This window comes from Ursus maritimus, unplaced genomic scaffold, assembly GCF_017311325.1.
Source record: "Ursus maritimus isolate PB19 unplaced genomic scaffold, ASM1731132v1 scaffold_13, whole genome shotgun sequence".
In the NCBI taxonomy this organism is placed as follows: domain Eukaryota; kingdom Metazoa; phylum Chordata; class Mammalia; order Carnivora; family Ursidae; genus Ursus; species Ursus maritimus.
This window is the reverse complement of record NW_024423675.1, coordinates 2,395,990-2,418,827: the sequence shown is the minus strand read 5'-3', so window position 1 is coordinate 2,418,827 and position 22,838 is coordinate 2,395,990. Positions and strand designations below refer to the sequence as shown.

The window sequence follows — 22,838 nt, the reverse complement described above, 5'->3', positions numbered from 1 at the left end:
TACTGCATTTTTACAAGGGAAATAAATAATGCCCTACTTTGAATTTGCTTAAAATCATGAAGTTAGTAGAGGTAAAAAGGAACTAAATATATTGTCCCCTTTGCTATTATTACTATTGGCTTCTTGTACATTAGAGTTTCTCAGCTTTGGTACCATTGACATTTTGGGCTGGATGATTCTTTGCTGTCGGCAGCTGCCATGTAGGTTTTAAGTTTAGCAACATCTCTGGTTTCTACCCACTAGATGGCAGCATTACTCCCTCCCCCTCCTTAGTGTGACAACCAAAAATGCAGGCATTGCCTTATATCCGGGGAGTGGGGGGTGGGGGGGACTGGGGAGTGGGTAAAATCACCCCTATTGAGAACCACTGCTTTATCCAACAAATATATCACTTATGCCTCCATTTGATTTTCTAAGTTTTAGAGACTTCTCTATGGTACATGGCCATCTTTTATCTCTAAGCCAGATTCTGTTACCATTTGGTAAATACTTTCTCAAGCATCTTACTCTGTTGTCTGAATTTGCGTTAATTACATTTTTTCCTTAAGAGGATAATGGATAACTCAGGTTATTAGTGATTGCTTTCAGACATAATCTATCCCCAATTTTTTACTTAACATCTTACCTGGTAAAACCAGATTTATTTCTGTAGAGCTAAGTATTATATGTATCAGTTAAATATAGCTTTGATAATTATTTTTATCTGGATACATGCTGGTGAATTTAATGAAATTAAAGTGCATTCCTCCCTAATTAACCCTGAAAATTGTAGCTTGAAAGGATGTTTTTGTATCCATGTTTATAGTTCAGCAAGATTCAGTATTTTAAGTTTGATAACTCATAAATATTTAATTTTATAAATTTTTTAAACGATTTTATTTTTGCAAGGGGGAGAGAGAGAGAGAGAGAGAGAAGGAGAGAGAAAACAAGTGGGGAGAGGGGCAGAGGGAGAAGCAGACTCCCCACTGAGCAGGGAGACCGATGGGGGACTTGATCCCAGGACCCTGGTGGGATCCTGACGTGAGCCAAAGGCAGATGCTTAACTGACTGAGCCACCTAGGCACCCATAAATATCTAATTTTAAAAGGCTAAAAGTCCCTGTATTATATAGTATCTTTGCCTTTATTATTTTGGGGATCATGAAAAAAGGATTTTTTTGGTAGTGATTGATATGCATCATCCCTCATAAATATTGCTAATCTAAATCATTTCATAATCTAAATTAGTCTATTTAAAAAATATAGTCAAATGTACCGGACTAATACTTTATAATAAATTTTAAAATTTTGCATTTCATTATTTTTATTTATCAAGTATTTATTGAACATTTTACTAGGTGTTTTGTAGGCACATAATTAGACATGATTTTTGCTAGAGTAGAATTTACATTCTAATAAGTATTTAAATACATTTTACTCATGGAATCTATGTCATTGTAGAATTTACATTCAGTAATTGAGAACTATCGTATTTTAAAATATGATTTTCTAAAATTTATTATCATGAATTTCATTAATTTTCATAAAGGTGCTTTGAAATTCCCAATAATATCAAGTCTAGTATTTCAAGTTAATAAATGGTCTGGTGTGCAATGAGATGAGGAATGACTTAAGTTTCTGAATTATTGCTGAGAAAAAACAGAATTAGTACATGCTGTTTTCTCATTAGATTCAAGATTGAGTCTTGATTTCCAGAGAGAAAAATGTGAAGGATATTTAATATTTATTATACAAGTAATATTATAGATTAAAATTCTTTTCAGAGTTTGTCATTAGCTACCTGTTATGAAATATTTTAAAACTGTACATCATTAAACTTTTCTATATTTAATAACTTAGATTGGTATTGGTTTCTAAGTGGTCCCAAACTCATAGTCACAAATAAATAGGGAACAGAAGTAAATGATGGTTTGTCTCTAAGGATGACATTCCCTTGGCAGAGGTCGTGAATGGGGTCGAGGTGGGGTGCTGACTTTCCTTTCTTCCCTTACTCTTTTTACCCCTCAATAGCATAGTGAACCACTCTCACTAAAAGGCCTATGACATTTCTGTCAGGTATGCTTTATTAGAAAAAAGACTCAATTTTATCAGATTCTATTCATTAATGGATTGAAAACTGGAAAATTTTGCAGTTTTAGCATTTAAAAAATTGATATTCAGTAAGTTTAAAGAGATTTATTTGTGATCATCCTGAAGGATATATGTTAACTAAATGAATCTTTCACGGCAAATAAATAGATGAAATTTCCACTGAAATACTATATCTTTGATTTTATATTCATTCATGTTTAAACATAAGACTTGGGGGGAAATAGCGTGTATTCTTAAATTTGCTACAGATAAAATATCTTTTCTATCAACGCCAATGGTTTGTAAGCAAAATTTAAGTTATACTAAATTTGTCATGTGGATCTCTGTTTGAAATAAGTAATCCTGTGACTAAGGGTTTTGCAGTTTTTCTCAGATTTATAAAAGTGTGTTAGAATGCAATTTGACTTTTATATTTAAGAGAAATAGTAATAGTAGAGAACTCTTAGCAGTTTTTCCTTCCCGATAAGTATCTTTCTCATAATGTGGCTCCACTCCCTATGATGCCCTTGCTGAATGGACATACTTACCTCTCCTTCAGTAGATCCTATATTTTTCTGCTCCTGTCTTTTACTCATGTTTACCTCATGCTCAGATCTGAATAAGTGAATATTACCCATTTGTCAAGGCTCACAAAGATCATTCCTTTATAATCAGTTCTTAATTCACTCAAGTAAAATATTTTCTCTTTTTACTGTGTTCCCAGAATACATTTGAGACTTTTTTTCCTATAGTCTCTTTAATTGCGTGCACAGTGTTGTACAACCATTTCTACTATTTCCAAAACTTTTACATCACTCCAAACAGAAATTCTGTAACCATTAAGCAATAGCTGACCTTTCCTCCACCCCCCAGTTCCTGGTATCTCTAATCTACTTTCTATCACTATAAATTTGCCTATTCTGGATATTTCATATAAATGGAGTCATGTAATTTTTGTCCTTCTGTGTCTGGCTTATTTCAGTTAGCGTAGTGTTTTTGAGATTAAGTCATTTTGTAGCATGTATGAGAACTTCATTCCTTTTTAAGGCTGAATAATCCATTGTATGTACATGCATATTTTGTTTATTCATTCATATGGTGATGGAACTAGGGTTCCACTTTTTGACTGTTGTGAATAATGCTGCACCAAACATTTACATATATAAGTATCTGAGTCCCTCTTTCCAATTTTTTTTGGCTGTGTACCTGAGTAGGGTTGCTGAATCATAGGGTAGTTCTGTGTTTAACTTTTTGAGGAACTGTCAAACTGTTATCTGTAGTGGCTGCATCATTTTTTATTCCTTACAGTGATATATGTGGGTTTTAATTTCTCTATATCCTCTCCAACGCTTGTTTTTTTCCCCTCCCCCCTTTTAAAAAAAATGAAAGTCACCCTAGTAGATATGAAGTGGTATCCCATTGTGGTTCTGTTTACATTTCTTTCATGGGTAATGATAGCATTGTGTTGTGTGCTTATTGGACATTTTATATCTTCTATGTAGAAATGTGTATTCAATTCAGATGTGGGGCTCATACTCAGGACCCTGACGACTGAGCCACCCAGGTGCCCCTGATAATTTTTTAATTAGGTTGTTTGTCTTTTGTTATTGAGTTGTAGGAGTTCTTTATATATTTTGGGTATTAAATCCTTATTAGATATATAATTTGCATTTTCTCCTCCATTCTATAGGTTGTCTTTTCACTTTTTAGATAATGTCTTGTCATGTACAAAAGTTTTTTAATTTGATGAAATTTAGTCTACCTTTTTTTTTCTTTTATTGCTTGTGCTTTTGGTGTCATACCTAAGAATCCAAGATTATAAAAATGTACCCTTCTGTTTTCTTCTAAGAGTTGTATAGTTTTAGTTCTTATATTTAGGTCATTGGTCCATCTTTTTAAAAAAAATTATGTATTTATTTTAGAGAGAAAGAGAGAGAGACAGCAGGGGGAGGGGTAGATGGAAAGGGAGAGAATCCTCAAGCAGACCCACTGCTGAGCAGGGAACCTGATCTGGGGGGGGCTTGATCCCACGACTCCGAGATGATAACACGGGCCAAAAATAAGAGTCAGATGCTTAACCGACTGAGCCACCCAAGCACCCCTCATTGGTCCATTTTTAATTAGTTTTTTTATATAGTGGGAGATAGCAGCCCAACTTCATTATTTTGCATGTAGAAATCTAGCTATCCCAGCATCATTTGTTGAAGAGAATATTCTCTCCCCATTGAATGGACTCTGCATCCTTGTAAAAAAAAAAAAAATCAATTGGCTATTGACATATAGGTTTATTTCTGTACTCCCAGTTCTTTTCCATTGGTTTATGTCTACCTTTATGCCCATATCTCTGTTTTGATTTACAATAGCCTTGTACTAAGGTTTGAAATTGGGACGGGTGAATCCTCCAACTTTGTCGTTCTCTTTTCAAGACTGTTTTGGTTTTTCTGGGTCTCTTGCAATTCCATATGAATTTAGGGGTCAGCTTTTTTATTTCTACGCAAAAAGCTGTTGGAATTTTGATAGGGATTACATTGATCCATAGATTGCTTTGGGTAGTACTGACATCCTAGCAATATTAAGTCTTCCTAAATTAGTACTCTGAGACCAGTTCCAGTGTGTGTGTGTGTGTGTGTGTGTGTGTGTGTGTGTATGGGTTCCCCATATCAACAAGTAATTCTACAATACCAGCTGGGTGTCCTATAATTCAACTCAATTCTGACACCTGGAGGTAGTGTCAGATTCCACAGGTTTAAGACCCAGTCCTACAAGATTGCTGCCTCCCCCCTCTCCCTTCAGATGCCAGTGGCAAGCCCAGGACCTGAACTTCTGACCAGCTGGCTGTAAATCATAGGTTTCCATGACCCTCTCCTCAGGTGTGATTAATTTGCTAGATAGAATCCATCCATAGATAAGGAATGGGGAAGGGGCACAGAGTTTTCATGCCCTTTCCAGCCTTGGTACTCTCCCCAGCTCTTCACATGGTCACCAACCTGGAAGCTCTTTGAACACTCTCCTTTTGTTGTTGTTGTTGTTGAAGCTCTTTGAACCCTCTCCTTTTGTTGTTGTTGTTGTTATTGTTGTTGTTTTTAATGGAGCCTTCATTACATAGGCATGATTGATTAAATCAGTGGCCATTGGTGATTGATCCAACGTCTAGCCCTTCAGTCCTCCCCAGAAGTCAAGGGGGAGGGACTGAAAAGTCCTACTCTCTAATCACATGGTTGGCTGCTTTGGCAGCCAGTCCTCAACCTTCATTAAGTGCTTTCCAAAATCCACCTCACTGACATAACAAAAGACTTTTACTGTACTCATCACTTAGGGAATTCCAAGGGTTTTAGGAGCTCTGTACCAGAAACGGGATGAAGACCAAATATATATTTCTTATTGTAAATCTTGACAGTATCACACTATCTATGAACACTGGATGTTTTCCAACTTTTAGGTCTTTAACTTTTTCAGTAAGGTTTGGCAGTTTTCAGTATACAGATTATTCACTTGCTTGGTTAAATTTATTCCTAGGAATTTTGTTCTTTTAGATGTTATTATAAATGGAATTGCTTTCCTTTTTGAATTGTTTTCATTGCTGTTGTATAGAAACACAGTTGATTTTTTTGTATTGATAATACCACCAAAAATATTAAATTATGAGGAATGAACTTAATGAAAGTTGTGTTAAGATTTGTATATTGAAAACCAGAAAACATTGCTGAGAAAATTTTGGAAGACCTAAATAAACAGATTTGCAGTGTTCATGAATTGGAAGATTCAGTGTTAAGATGTCATGTCTTCCCAAATTGACCTTTTGATTCAGTGCAATCCTAATTAAAATCCCAGTAGATGTACTTTTCATAGACATTGACAAGCCAATTTTAAAATTTGTGTGGAAATATAAATGCAACCTTAGCTAAGAGGGTTTGGGAAAAGAAGAACAGAGTTTAAGGACTTACACAACCAGATTTCAAAACTTACTATAAAGCCACAGTATTCGAGACAGTGTGCTATTAGCAGGAAGAAAGGCATATTATTCAGTGCAACACATTGGTGAGAATAGACATATAGCTGTAGTTGTAAACAATTGATTTTTGACAAAGGTGCCAAGGCAACTGAGTGAGGAAAGTCAATCTTTTCAACAAATGCTGCTGTATCGATTTGATATCTGACAGTGTGCCTAGTCCCTTACTTCATATTGTAGAAATAAATTAACTTCAAATGGGTCATATACTCCCCAGATAACAGCTAAAATGATAAAATTTTCTAAGAAAACGTAGTAGAAAATTATAGCAACCTTAGGATGTGCAAAGATTCCTTACAGAGGGCCCCAAAAGCAGCACAAATTATAAAACTTGAAAACTGATGATTTAGAAAAGATGTTCAACATCATGCTAATCAGGGGAATGCAAATCAAAACCACAGTGAGATACCATCTTACATCAGTTAGGGTGGCAATTATCAAAAAGTCAGAAGATTACAAATGTTGGTGAGGTTGTGGAGAAAAGGGAACCCCTGTACACCATTGATGGAGATGTCAATTGATACAGCTATTATGAAAAACAGAATGGAGGTTTTTCAAAAAATTAAAAATAGAACTACCATATGCTCAAGCAACCCCACTTCTGGATATTTACCCAATAGAAGTAAAATCAGTATCTTGAGGAGATATCTGCCTTTTCATGTTTACTGCAGCATTATTCATAGTAGCCAAAATATGGAAACCACCTAAGTGTCAATCAACAGATGAATAGATAAATATATATATTTATATATATATATTTATTTATATATACTTATACACACACACACACACACACACACACACAGTAGAATGTTATTCAGTCTTAAGGAAAGAATGAAATCTTGCCATTTGTGACAATATGGTCGAAGCTGAAGTACTTTATGTTAAATAAAATAAGCTAGACAAATATCACATGATCTCACATATAAATGGAATCTTTAAAAAGAAAAATTGAACATATCATAACAGAGAGTAGGACGGTGGTTACTAGAGACAGGGGGTAGGGGAGAAGAGAAGATATTAATCAAAGGGTAAAAACTTTCCATCATGAGGTGAATAAATTCTAAAGACCTAATGTGACCACGGTGACTATGGTTAATAATATGTATACTTGAAATTTGGTAAGAGAGTAGGTGGTAGAAAGATGCTCTTGCCACATACCCACAAAAATGAAATTATGTGAGATGATGGATATGTTAGCTTGATTGTGGTAATCATTTCACAGTTCATACATATATCAAAACATCATGTTGTACACCTTAAATTTTTTCTCAGTCATAGCTCAGTAAAGCTGGAAAAATTGATTTTTGGTTTCATTAAAATAAAAAGAATTACTCATCAAAAGAAATTAAGAAAATGAAAAGGCAAAACAAAGACTGGTGGAAAATATTTGCAGTATATACATCCAACCAAGGTTATTTATTCAGAATATATAAATGACTCTTATAAGTCAATAAAAGAAGATAACCCAGTAAAAACAAGGGTAAAGTTTTGATTAGACACTTCACCAAAGAAGATACACAGATAGCAAATAAGCACATTAAAAGATCTTTAAGATCTTCTTTCATAGACCAGAAAGAAAGAGAGACAATCTACAGAAACAGGGACTTTATAGGCAATACAATGGCACTAAATTCATATCTTTTAATAGTTACTCTGAATGTAAATGGGCTAAATGCTCCAACCAAAAGCCACAGGGTAGCAGATTGTATAAAAAAGCAAGAACCATCCATGTGCTGTCTACAAGAGACTCACTTTAGACCTAAAGACACCTCCAGACTGAAACTGAGGGGTTGGAGAACCATTTACCATACCACACTAATGGACCTTAAAAGAGAGCTGGGATAGCAATTCTCATATCGGACAAACTAGATTTTAAACCAAAGACTGTAATAAGAGGTATAGAGGGATACTATATCATACTTAAAGGATCTATCCAACAAGAAGATCTAATAATTGTAAATATCTATGCCCCCAATGTGGGAGCAGCCAATTATATAAACCAATTAATAACCAAAGTAAAGAAACATATTGATAATAATACATTAATAGTAGGGGACTTTAACACCCCCCCTCACTGCAATGGACAGATCATCTAAGCAGAAGATCAACAAGGAAATAAGGGTTTAAATGGTACTCCGGACCAGATGGACTTCACAGATATATTCAAAACATTCCACCCAAAAGCAACAGAATACACATTAGTGCACATGGAACATTCTCCAGAATAGATCACATCCTGGGTCACAAAGCCAGTCTCAACTGGCACCAAAAGATTGGGATCATTCCCTATATATTTTCAGACCACCATACTTTGAAACTGGAACTCAGTCACAAGAAGAAATTTGGAAGGAACTCAAACACTTGGAGGTTAAAGAGCATCCTACTAAAGAATGCATAGGTCAACCAGGAAATTAAAGAAGAATTTAAAAAATTCTTGGAAACTAATGAAAATGAAAACGCATCAGTTCCAAACCTCTGGGATATAGCAAAGGCGATCCTAAGAGGGAAGTACATAACAATAAAGCCTCTCTCAAAAAATTAGAAAAATCCCAAATACACAGCTAACCTTACACCTAAAGGACCTGGAGAAAGAACACCAAATAAAGCCTAAACCAAGCAGGAGAAGAAAAATAATAAAGATTAGAGCAGAAATCAATGAAATAGAAACAAAAAGAACAGTAGAACAGATCAATGAAACTAGGAGCTTGTTCTTTGGAAGCATTAATAAGATTAATAAACCTCTGGCCAGACTTATCCAAAAGGAAAGAGAAAGGACCCAAATTAATAAAATCATGAATGAAAAAGGAGAGATCACAACCAACACCGAAGAAATACAAGCAATTATAAGAACATATTATGAGCAACTGTATTCTGACAAATTAGGCAATCTGGAAGAAATGGATGCATGCCTACAGATGTATAAACTACCAAAACTGAACTAGGAAGAAGCAGAAAACCTGAGCAGACCCATAACCAGTAAGGACATTGAAGCAGTAATCAAAAATCTCCCCAAAACCAAGAGCCCAGGGCCAGATGCCTTCACATGGGAATTCTGCCAAACATTTAAAGAACAGTTAATACCTATTCCTCTGAAGCTGTTTCAAAAAATAGGAATGGAAGGAAGACTTCCAAACTCTTTCTACGAGACCAGCATTACCTTGATCCCAAAACCACACAAAGATGCCACCAAAAAGGAGAATTACAGACCAATATCCTTGATGAACATAGATGCAAAAATTCTCACTAAACTACTAGCCAATAGGATCCAACAGTACATTAAAAGGATTATTCACCATGACCAAGTGGGATTTATTCCTGAGCTGCAACGGTAGTTCAACATTCACAAATCAATCATTGTGCTAGAGCACATTAATAAAAGAAAAGAACCATATGATCCTCTCAATACATGCAGAAAAAGTATTTTACAAAGTACAGCATCCTTTCCTGATTAAACTCTTCAAAACATAGGGATAGAGGGAACATACCTCAATATCATAAAAGCCATCTTTGAAAAGCCCACAGTGAATATCATTCTCAATGGGGAAAAACTGAGAGCTTTTCCCTTAAGGTCAGAAACACAGCAGGGATGTCCACACTTCTGTTGTTCAACATAGTACTAGAAGTTTTAGCCTCTGCAATCAGACAACACAAGGAAATAAAAGGCATCTGAATCGACAAAGATGTCAAACTCTCACTCTTTGCAGATGACGTGATACTCTATGAAGAAAACCCAAAGGACTCCACCCCAAAATTGCTAGAACTCATATAGCAATTCAGCAGCATGGCAAGATACAGAATCAATGCACAGAAATCACTTGCATTTCCATAATCTAACAATGTGACTGAAGAAAGAGAAATTAAGAAATCAATCCCATTTGCAATTGTACCAAAAACCATAAGATACCTAGGAATAAACCTAACCAAAGAGGTAAAGGATCTGTATTCTAGAAACTACAGAACACTCATGAAAGAAATGGAGGAAGACACAAAGAAATGGAAAAACGTTCCATGCTCATGGATTCAGAGAATAAACATTGTTAAAATGGCTATGCTACCTAGAACAATCTATACATTCAGTGCAATCCCTATCAAAATACCATCAACATTTTTCACGGAGCTGGACCAAACAATCCTAAAATTTGTATGGAACCAGAAAAGACCCTGAATAGCCAGGGGAATGTTGAAAAAGAAAACCAAAGCTGGGGGCATCACAGTGCCTGACTTAAAGCTGTATTACAAAACTGTAATCATCAAGACAGCATGGTACTGGCACAAAAACAGACACATAGATGAACGGAACAGAGAGCCCAGAAATGGATCCTCAACTCTGTGATCAATTAATCTTCAACAAAGCAGCAAAGAATATCCAATGGAGAAAAGATAGTCTCTTCAATAAATGGTGCTGGGAAATTGGACAGCCACCTGCAGAAGAATGAAACTGGACCATTCTCTTACACCATAGACAAAGATAAACTCATAATGGATGAAAGACCTAAATATGACACTGGAATCCATCAAAATCCTAGAGGAGAGCACAGGCAGTAACATCTTTGACCTTGGCTGCAGCAACTTCTTGCAAGATACATCTCTAAAGGCAAGAGAAACAAAAGCAAAAATGAACTATTGGGAGTTAATCAGGATAAAAAGCTTTTGCACAGCAAAAGAAACAGCAAAACTAAAAGGCAACCTATGGAATGGGAGAAGATTTTTGCAAATGACATAACAGATAAATGGCTGGTACTCAAGATCTATTAAGAACTTATCAAATTCAATACCCAAAAAACAAACAATCCAGTTAAGAAATGGGCGGAAGCCGTAAATAGACACTTCTCCGAAGAAGACATACAAATGGCCAACAGGAAAAAATTCTCCGTATCACTTGCCATCAGGGAGATACAAATGAAAACCACAATGAGATACCACCTTATACCAGTTAGAATGGCTGAAATTAACAAGACAGGGGAGAACAAATGTTGGCAAGCATGTGGAGAAAGGGGAACCCTCTTACACTTTTGATGGGAATGCAAGCTGATACAGCCACTCTGGAAAACATTATGGAGGTTCCTCAGGAAGTTAAAAATAGAGCTACCCTATGACCCAGCAGTTGCACTACTGGGTATTTACCCTAAAGATATACAGTTGTAGTGAAAAGAAGGAGCACATGTACCCCAATGTTCATTGCAGCAATGTCCACAATAGCCAAACTGTGGGAGGAGTTGAGATGTCCTTCAACAGATGACTGGATAAAGAAGATGTGGTTCATATATACAATGGAATATTACTCAGCCATTGGAAAGGATGAATACCTACCATTTACATTGATGTGGATGGAATTGGAGGGTATTATGCTAAGTGAAATAAGTTAAGCAGAGAAAGACGATTATCATATGGTTTCACTCATATGTGGAATATAAGGAATAGTGCAGAGGACCATAGAGATAGGGAGGGAAAACTGGGAAGAAGTCTGAGAGGGAGACAAACCATGAGAGACTCTTGACTCTGGGAAACAAACTGAGGGTTGGGGAATAGGGAGGTGGGTGGGAGGATGGGGTAACTGGGTGATAGGCATCAAGGAAGGCACATGATGTGATGAACACTGGGTATGATACGCAACTAATGAATCATTGAACATCAAAAACTAATGATATATGTTGGCTAATTGAATTTACATAAAAAATGAAAGAAAAAAGAAAAAAGCTCTTCTGTCATTAGAGAAATGCAAATTAAAATTATAAGATACACTTTTGAATTAAAACGACCAGCAATACCTAGTCCTGGAGTGGATATGGAGCAAACTGACCTCTCATATGTTACTGGTGGGAATGGAAAATGTTATAGCCACTTTTTAAAACAATTTGACAGTTTCTTTTAATGTTAAATATATATTTACCATGTGACCTAGCCATTCTACTCCTAGTTATTTTCCCAAGTTAGAGAAACGTGTCTACACAAATGTTCACAGCAACATCATTCATGATACCTAAACCTGGGAACAACCCAAATATGCTTTAGCCTGTAAATGCATAAACAATTTGTGGCATATATATAAAATGGAATCCCGTTCAGTAATAAAAAGGAACAAAGTGTTGATATATGCACCAGCACTGATAAATCGCAAAACCTATGTTAAGAATTTCTTATGAATTCTAGAAAAGGTACAACTATAGTGATAGAAAGTCTCTGTTGCCAGAGAGTTGGAAGGAATTGAGTGCAGATGTCAGGAGGAAACTTTTTGGGGTGATTGAGTACTATATATCATGATTTTGGTTGTGGTTACATGAGTGTATCCATGTGTTAAAATTCACTCATTAGGGGTGCCTGGGTGGCTCAGTTGGGTAAGCGTCTACCTTTAGCTCAGGTCATGATCCCGGAGTCCCGGGATGGATGGAGCCCCATGTCAGGCTCACTGCTCAGCCGGGAGTCTGCTTCTCCCTCTTCCTCTGCCCCTCCCCCTGCTCCTACTTTCTCTCAAATAAATGAAATCTTAAAAAAAAATTTCACTTATTAATTTTATTCATTGTGAATTATCCCACAATAAAGTTGAACAAGAAAAAACAATTTTTAAAAAATGATCAAACTTCCTTTAAGTCACAGAAAGATTGGAGAGAATAACAGGTTTCATTCTTTTTCTGGACTTTCACAAACAAGGGTCTGCATGCTTTGGCAGAAAAAGGAGAAAGGCCATCACCAAGCAGGTAGGTATCTAGCTTTGCTCATCAGTTGAAGATAAAACTTAAATTCAGAAAAGAAGTAGTAATTTTGCTTAAAATAAAAATAAAATTTCACTTAAATTAAGAGTCCCAAATTTCTAATTATAAAATAAATAAGTCACAGTGATGAGAAGTACAGCATAGGGGCTATAGTCAGTAATATTGTAGTAACTTTGTGTGGTGACAGATGGTAATTGCACTTTTTGTGGTGAGGAGTGTGTATGTAGAACATGTAAAATTGTCAAACTTTTATGTTGTACACCTGACATTAACATAACATTGTGTATCAACTATACTTCAGTTTAAAAAAGTACAAAGCATACTATAGAAAGTAATTAATATATTTAATTTTTTAGCTTATTAACCATTGTCATTTTAATTCATTTTAGAAATATAAACCTGGTCGATGTGATGATATTTTGAAATGGAAGCCTCCCAGTCTGAATTCTGTGGATTTCCGCCTAAAGATAACAAGAATGGGAGGAGAAGGGTAAGATGCACTTTTGCCGCTATTTTTACATGAAATAATGCTGTTTGTATGAGGCTTCACTGTTACTGGATACTTTACATATACTTTACCCCCGCAAAAGATATTTTACAATATACATACATACCTATACATCTTACTTTTAGCTGTTAGAGCTACTAACATTTTGTATCCTTTTAACTTTACTAATTTTGGTCTTCAAAAGTACAGTTATTTCTAATATAAAAAATGAACTTTGTTAAATTGTAAAAGTGAAAATAGATTTTACTTGACAATTCCTCCCAGTTGAATTATAAATATGAGGTATTATCATGGTTGTTACAAGTTAGCGTTTTGAAGTAAGCCTTTTTTACTTTGAAAGATACTACTTCAAGCTTGCATTTGCATAGCAAGAACATTTCTCCATAGTTTAATTGTTGACTTTCATTAAGATTTTTCATAATGTTCATTGTTTTTTCATTTACTGGTCAGTCTTCTGTATATGACTTTATTGGTTGCTATTTAGAATAAAAAATGCTTTAGCCTAAATATTTTCATTGTTTTTCCATAACCTTGTTTTAGTTCACCTTGTTCCACAAATTTTTATGACCTTTTATGTAAGTAAATATGTAAAACCAAAATAAGATATGTTTAATCAAGGAACTCACAAAGAGAAAGTAAATAACACTGACTGAGAGAGTAAAAGTTTACTAGTACATGCTATGAAATCCTTTTTATTTGCCAAAGTTAAACTACAGATTTGTTTTTTATAGCTAATGGAATGTATGCTATGTGATCAATTATATGAATCCAGACTCCAGAAGATAGTTTCTTAAGAGGCTGTGCATTTTTAGATAAAGGATACTGTGTAGTGTGGTGAATCCTAAGTAAAAAAGGGAGTTTAATAAATCATATGAGTGTCAATTTTCACAAAATATATCCTTAAATAAATAATTTATATCCTTAAGTAAGAGTTTCTGACTTAGTAGTGAAGTATGGTTTAGTTGGAACAATTATCTGGGGCCCCAAATACTGTTGCTTAGGTAGTTCACTCTTTATTGGTCTGAGTTCATCCAAGGATAGATAGATATATTTTTGAGTATTTATAGGATTGTATGGAATGTGTATATATATATATTTTTCCATCAAGTAATATTAAAGATTAGATAAAAGAAATAGCATTGGCAACCCATAATATCTGTACACCAGATTCTTTGTGAGAAAGAATAAATCTTAAGTTTACTTCCTATCGGTACTTTTCCAAAAATATTATTTTTCTTATTTAGTTTTTGGATAACTATTGATATTAATATCAATACCAATTAATAGTTTGTTATTAAGCATCAACAAATGCTTTATATTAATATGCTATTAATTCTTAATAATATTAATAATTAAATATTATCAGTTTTTCAAACTGTCCCCAACTATGTATATAAAATCTTGGTAAGTGTTGATAAGTATTAAATTCAAGATCGTTCTTCCTAACAAAGCATCTGGTATGCAGATATTCTGAGTTGCCAGTTCACTGTGGAACCTACACATTGGTAGTTAATGCAAGCCGAACACGGGCTTGATGTGTTCTCTGGAAGTGCCTTTTAGAAGACTGCCTCACTTCTAAAACAGTGGAGGCTGAGGAATTAATTCTGATAGTCTGCCTGCATCTTTTTCTTTCTTTCCTTAAAAAACATAGATGAATATGGTTCTTTGGAAATATGATTCCGAAGATGAAATAAAAATTTTTAAATCACTTCTTTAATCTTCTATTTTATCTAATGCTATATTTATAATACTTCTTTAAGCATTGTAAACCCTTATGTGTGTGTTTATTTAAATTCAGTTAATTAACATACAGTGTATTATTAGTTTCAGAGGTAGAGTTCAGTGATTCATCAGTCTTATATAGCACCCAGTGCTCATTACATCAAGTGGCCTTCTTAATGTCCATCACCCAGTTACCCCCTCCTCCCACCCACTTTCCCTACAGAACCCTCAGTTTGTTTCCTATGATTAAGAGTCTTTTATGGTTTGTCTCCCTCTGTGATTTCATTTTGTTATCTTTTTCCCTCCCTTCTCCTATGCTCTTCTGTTTTATTCCTCAAATTCCACGTATCAGTGAGATCATATGATAATTGTCTTTCTCTGATTGACTTCTTTCGCTTAGCATAATACCCTCTAGTTCCATCTATGTCATTGCAAATGGCAAGATTTCATTTTTTTGATGGCTGAGTAGTATTCCATGGTGTGTGTGTGTGTGTGTGTGTGTATGTATGTATACACACACCACATCTTCTTTATATATTCATCTGTTGATGGACATCTGGGCTCTTTCCAAACAATACTTTGGCTGTTGTGGACATTGCTGCTATAAATTTTGGGGTGCAGGTCCCACTTTGAATCACTACATTTGTGTCTTTGGGGTAAATACCTAGTAGTGCAGTTCCTGGGTTATAGGGCCTTGTGTGTGTTTTATTGATATTTTGTTAAGTTTTGAAAAATTGTTTTGTTTTGCTTTTTACAGATCATAATTCTTAGCACTGAAAAGCTACATGAGGCTATATATAGAATGTCCATTTTCTAAGTAGCAAAAATGATATTAATTTCTTTTCTTGCAGTTGTCTACTGCAGTTAAAGATAGCAAAATGTAATTCAGTTTAGTAGTTATCCCAGTTTTGTTTTCTTCTTAGTATGTTTTTAAGTATATTTTGTTCTTTTAAAATTTTACCTATTTTTAAAAGTCTTACAAAAAAGGAGGGAATTACTTTTAATTCTGGTACATCTTTAAAACACACCACAATGTCAGCTTTTAAAGTGATTTTATGGTAGGAACGTGCAAGTTACATTTGTGTAGGTAACATTACTTATGTAACATGGATGTAGGTTTTCAAAAATAGGGTATTTAATACAAAATACAGTTGTGATAACTATTACAAAGCAGGCATTATTCAGTTAGCCAGAGTAACGTGCTTTTTGAATGTAAAGGATGTTATGTATTATAGCAGTTTTCACTAAATAAATGAGCTTACATCTAATGTTATGTTAGATGCTGTATGTTAGAAGGCATTTTAAGAAATATGCCTATAATAGTTTGAAAGGAGAGTAGCCATGTCTCTAAATTGTGAGAATCAAAGCAGTGACCAGTGAAGTGGTACTAAGATATTAAAATACCATGAGACAAGCTCATTTCTTTTCTTGATTGCATTTCTAAGTATTTCTAAATCTAAAATCTAATCTAATCTAAAGCTTAGAATGGAGTGGAATGTCTTAAAAAGTATAATACAAGTACCAGTCCTTGAAAATGTCTACAGTTTTTTGTTTTGTTTTTTTTAGAAATCTTAGGCTTTCAAAGTATGGTTTTGAGTTTTACTCAGCTGCTATAATAAAGTGGGTATAGTGTAGATTCTCGTTGGATTAAAATTTAATACAAATAGAAAAATGTATTGTTAAATGCCCTGTCGATGGCAATTAAAACCTAAACTTTGCTTTTTTTTTTTTTTAACTCCTTTTAGTATCATTTCTGAAAATTTGGGGTATATTAACTTTGATTTATCATAGCCTAAAATAACTTTTATTTATCTTAGCTATTTACATTGTATTGAACTTCATAGACATGCAATAGAGAATTTTATCTGAGAGCTATATGTTGTTTTAAAAATATTATGGGTTTATATTAACTTATCTGTAACCCCAAACTGTGGTCATTGTGTCAAAAGCTAGGATTACAAAGGTCTATTCTGGAAAGTGCAAACTCTTTTGCGTACAATGTCAGGGGCTTATAGTGAGTAGTATAAATTTATTATTTATATAGCATAGTAGTTTAGAGCACAGATTCTAGAGTCAGATTGCCTGGGTTTAAATATCCTTATCACCTGTATTACCTTGAGCACATTCCTTTTTTCTGGGCCTTATATTCCTCATTCATAAAGTAGATATTGACCTCATAAGGCTTAAGACTTAAAAGGATTAAATGAGCCAATATATGTAAAATAGAACAGATGGCACATGGTAAGCATTTAAATGTTTGCTGTCATTTTTGTTTTAATTAAAATAGATTTAAAAGTCTGTATTTCCTTTTGCAGTTCTTTTGTTTGCTGAACTGTGTAAGTTCAATTTTCTGTGTGAATTATTTCCCATTTGATTCCAATCCCTATTAATTTTTCCCTTTTAAAATGCATATATCTTCAGCTTATTTGTGTACCTAATCATAAATTGTTAAATACCTGGAGAGCAAGAACATAAAGTCACAAAACTTTTAGTCGTAGGGTTTTTTTTTTTTTTTTAACAAATATCTTAAAATAACCTTGAGAATATGTATAGTGGTTAAGAACACAGGTCTAATGGTTAAGAACATAAGTTCTTGGCTCAGACCGCACAGAATCAAATCCTAGCTCCAGTCCTTTCTTGCTGCTGTTACTTTCTTACTAATCTTTCTAAGCTTCCTCGTCTGTAAAATGCCCACAGTAATAGTTCTTATATCTTGGTGTGAAGATTTGCTTATACTGTATAAAATTGCAGGAGTTAACAAAGTAAATGTGGGTTCTGCCATTATAGACTTTATAATTATGAGCTATTGAGTTAAAATGCAAAAATAATACTGCTTTTTGAGGTTTGGTAGGGATTAAATAAAATGGTACATGTGAAGAATACAGCATAGAACCTAATAAATATTTATTTTTGTCATTTTGATGTTTATAGTTTTTAATTTAACCTCAGCAAACTGCGTGGTTATATCATGGAGTAAAAGGATGCCCTGTATAATCGAGGAAGAAACTGCACTTTTCTGTGAAAAGATAAAGATGTTTGCTCTTTCTAATAAAAAAAATTCTAAAACAGTGAAGTTTAATTTTTCATCCGTCACATTGGCAAATATTAGCAATGTCCCTTTTGATTGGGTTGATTGGGGTGTGAGCAAATAGGCACTCTCCTATTCTGCTTGATAAGAATGTAAATTGGTACAACTCTTCTGGTGGGCGATAAGGTAGCATATATCCTGAGGAAATATGCTTCAAATTTTGTGAAAGGAAAAGTCTTGTCTTCTGCATAGTTGTATTTCTAGTACCTAGTGTGTTAACCTGTATATAATAGACACTCAAGAAATACTAAATGGCGATATATATGTATGTTTTATTTTATATGTGTATAAACAAAATACCAAAAGGTGTGTGTCTAAGAATTATATTGAAGTATCACTTATAATAGGGAAATTGGAAATATGCAGTTTTTGTTTTTTTTTTTTACCTGTATAAATCTTTTGAGATACCTATATCTTCATGTGTGTTTCTAGGAAAGTTGCTAATAACATTATAAATAGTGTCTTTTACAAATGGGTCCAGACTGTTGAGATACAAGATTTTCTTAGAGGTTTGAAACTGAACTCAGACCTACTGTCCAACTTTGTCGTTTGATTTATATTCACACATATTTATGTGATATTAATAGATATATCAGTTTGGGCATGGTAAAAAACAAAAACCACAGCAGTTATTTTAACAGAATTAATTTAATATGAAGAATTGTAATTAGTTTAAAGAACTGAAAAGGCAAAGAAGTGTTGAAGAGATAGTAACTTCAGAAAGCACCGGGCGCCTGGGTGGTGCAGTTGTTAGGAGGCTGCCTTCGGCTCAGGGCGTGATCCTGGCGTTCCGGGATCGAGTCCCACATCAGGCTTCTCCGCTATGAGCCTGCTTCTTCCTCTCCCACTCCCCCTGCTGTGTTCCCTCTCTCGCTGGCTGTCTCTCTGTCACATAAATAAATAAAATCTTTAAAAAAAAAAAAAAAAGAAAGAAAGCACCTACCAAGCAAGGAACTAAGGAATGAGGATGTATCACTAAAATATAAAAGTTTGGAGGGGGCCCTATAGAGCTCATTAGAAGGTTACTGCCAGCTGGTGGTGGTGTTGCTTCAAGATCTTGGCGGATAGATCTTATGGTTCTGAATTTTGACATCTGAGGAAGGGTACAGTACTGGCTAGGAGGTGCTGATTTTTCAGAGGAGGCCCAGTGAAGCTGGTTCTAGGACTGTGGGGAAAACTTTAGTGGAGCCAGCTGGTACTACTGAAATCAGTTGTCACCTCAGGGTTGAAAACTTGTGCAAACAGGAGAGAGTAAGTTCCTTCTTTCTTCTTTAGTCTTTTAGTACCCTCCCTCACCCACCAGGAGTTTAGAATAACAAACTGGAGCATAGAGGGTGAGTTTGAAGTCAAGTGACAATAGCTTAATATTAGCCCCATGCACTTCCTTAGTACTTATCCATTCAATTCTACACATACTTGAATTTCCATAGACCAGCAAAAATATTCTTTTACTTGAGAGGCATATATTCTAAGTGTATAGACAAAGGTCTCAGTCGATTATTTACCCATTTCTAGGAGATAGTTGTGATATCTATCTCTGGGCAATGTTAATCGCTCCTCATATTCAGTCACAGTTCCATAAAAATACCTACTACTTAATGACTGAATCGTTAAATTAGTCAACATCAGCAGTCCTGACAGTGGTCATGAGACCATAGCTGAAGCTTTCTTTCTGTCCATTTCATTTTTCCCTTGTTCTGAGACGATCCAGGCTTTTTACTTGGTGGGGTGACACAAAACCTTTATTCCGGATAGGTTTCATCCTCAGTGGTTTTACCTTTTTTTTTTTGCTTGTTTATGTAGTTTTCCATTAACTTATACTATTGGACGTGAAGGTACTAAGAGGCAGAGGCACCTCAGAGAATACCCTAGGTTCCAGAAGTAGTCCTTCCTAATGGTTTCTGTAGCAGCAGTCCAACTTTTCTTTGGTAATAGAATTGGTCACTTTAGGCAGTAATCAGTCAGTCAGTTAATCAATGTTTCTCTCTTCACTTGTTGGTTCAGTTACATGAGAAGTACAAAATGGTCAACTAGCAGTTTCAATTTCCAATTCAGTGGGACATTCTTGTGTTCCTTGATATAGAAGCATTCTTACTTGCAAACCAAAATTTCTACACCAGAGTTGCTGGGGTGGGAAACAAAAATTCTGTGAGTAAATAGTTAGAAATCATATTGAGATGAGGATGGTTCTTTGACTCATGTATTTTGGCTAAGGGAGAAACTACACTGTATATTTGCATACAGATTTAAAACCATGTCCCAAATCCGGTAAGAACACCATCCTTAGGTCTTCTAACTGGTGTTGCAACTGAATTTTCAGTTGACCATCTTACTGTTCTGTTAAGTCAGCTATTTCTAGGTGGGAGGTAGGAGCAGTAAATTTCAAGGCTATGAGCCTATTGCCCCACTTATTTTTGCTGTGAAGTAAGTTTTATGGCAACCTTTGTTAATGAATAAGACATCCCATAAGTCCATGGAAGGTGATGTTAGTAGAAGTGTTAAAGAGAAAAACAAAATTTTTAAAAATCTGGAATACTTATGTGATCTAGTAAGGATAAATTGCTTTGTCTCTCCATGATAGAAGTCAGTGTAATCAGCCTACCATAATGGCCTAAAATATACTCTATGGGTCAGTGGCTGGCTAATTCTCCCGGGGAATGATGCTGAATCAAGGGCCTCATTGTAGTCTCAGCTGTTGGCAAGTTGAGCCCTTAGTGGTAGCTGTGGCCAGATCAGCTGTGGTGAGGAAAGAGCCCCTATAGCCTCTATCCCTTCCACTACTGACATTTTTCACAAGGGCTCATTGAATAAACTCTAGGATGGTTGGGGAAATGAAAGAATTGACATTTAGAATGAGTCATTTGGGCCACCTGATTATTGAGAGCCTCCTTTGTGCTGAATACCTATTTCTTCGTAATCTCTGCCTCTTCTGAGAGGTCTCCACATACCTTCCCCACACTTCACTGTCTTCCCATATCCTTGACCAGTTTTCTGAACTATCTATAGTCAGTGTAGATTTGTGCTTCTGGCCATCTCAGTCCAGACTGTAGTTTTCAAAGCTTGGTCCAGAGACCTGTGTGGGTGTGAACCAAGGCACCACCACCACTCCCCACAGTAAAGCATCTGCGCTTGACTCAGTGCTACCCAAGCCCTCTCTTTTTCCCTCCACCCAACCTGGGCAGGAGGATACAGGGCCACAGTTTCTGGGTGCTTATAGAGAGAGTAGGTTGATTTTATTTTACCTGCTTTTGGGTTAATGTTGGGAAACTAATCACAAGCAGTTTCTAAACCAAAAATAACATGTTGTAAAAGGACAATAAACATTGGGTCAGATGGAACAACAACAAAAAGAGCCCAGCCCATTGGTAGAATTTCCCATCACTCATGTCTTCGGGCTGTTACCATGCAGCAGTCCATTTCCTTTGTTTTCCTAGGACATCATGGACTTTAAATTTTAAACTGTGTCTCAGTTTTTTCTTTTTTCCTTCATCTGGTAATAAGAAATTCTCCCTTGATGTCAGGTATGGATTGAAGAAAAGAAGGCAGTGCCTCAGTAAAGAAAGCTATACCTCTACCTGTATTTTCTGGACCTCCTCAAGCCCAGTATCTTATGTAGCATTTCTCTCCGTTCCTCCCGTCCGCTCCCCTCCCCTCCCCTCCCTTCCCCTCCCTTCCCTTTCCCTCCCCTCCCCTCTCTTTTTAGAGAGGGAGAGAGAGAATCTTAAGCAGGCTTCACGCCCAGCGCAGAGCCTGACGTGGGGTTCAGTCCCACAACCCTGGGATCATGACCTGAGCTGAAAACAGGAGTCAGAGGCTTAACTGACTGAGCCACCCAGGTACCTTTCTTATGTAGCATTTGTTTGTTTGTTTGTTTGTTTATATATTTATTTGAGAGGGAGAGAGAACGAGCAGGGAGGAGGGGCAGAGGGAGAGAGAGAAGCAGACTCCCTGCTGAGCAGGGAGCCCGATGCGGGGCTTGACCCCAGGACCCAAAGATCATGACCTGAGCCGAAGGCAGACACTTAACCGACTGAGCCACCCAGGCACACTTCTTATGTAGCAGTCGTACTTACTGAATAGTTTGTTCCAACTGTCCCTGTACTTCATGGCTTAGTAGGTTAAATAGTACCCCTTTCATCATGGGCAATTTAAGTCATCATGTGGTCACTTGTTTCCCATGATTAGGCCTTCAATATCTTTCAAAAAGGTTCAATAACAAGCTGGGATCTATTTCTGAAAAGAATAATGATCTTTAGGAAGTGGCATGGTTTTGCTCTATAACCCTGAGGACTGGTATGATTCTCTTGTTGGGGCTTGCCCAAAGCTCTGGACAATGGATATACTGGGTTATAAGGTTCAAGTAATAGAACAGCTTATACTACAGCCTGGATTTGTTACAGAGCTTTCTTTTGCTCTGATCCCAACTTATAAATGCTTGTCAAGCATTGTGCCCATCCCCCCTTCCCCCTTTTAGTAGTAAATGGTGTACATATAGCAATTTCTTGTTCACCTTGGAGAGGCTGACAGGTCTTAGGCCACTGGATTCCTAGAAATCTTACTTCAGTAATGGGCCCCTTAATTTTTGTGTATTTTCTCCTTCATCTTTAAAAAAAAATATTTATTTACTTGAGATAGAGAGAGAAAAGAAAACAAGTGGTGGGGAGGGGCAGGGGGAGAGGAAGAAGCAAACTCCCCCTTGGATCATGACCTGAGCTGAATGTAGATGCTT

The 22,838-nt window shown here is 35.8% G+C and overlaps 1 protein-coding gene across 2 annotated transcripts in view; it reads left to right on the top strand.

Moving 5' to 3' along the window:
* RNGTT (RNA guanylyltransferase and 5'-phosphatase) overlaps positions 1-22,838 on the top strand; it is a 303,675-nt gene that overhangs the window by 165,175 nt on the left and 115,662 nt on the right. For both annotated transcript variants that reach the window (XM_040627529.1, XM_008687490.2), the window contains one exon: positions 13,181-13,281. In XM_040627529.1, coding sequence (XP_040483463.1) covers positions 13,181-13,281 — 101 coding nt within the window. The remainder of the gene's footprint in view (positions 1-13,180; positions 13,282-22,838) is intronic.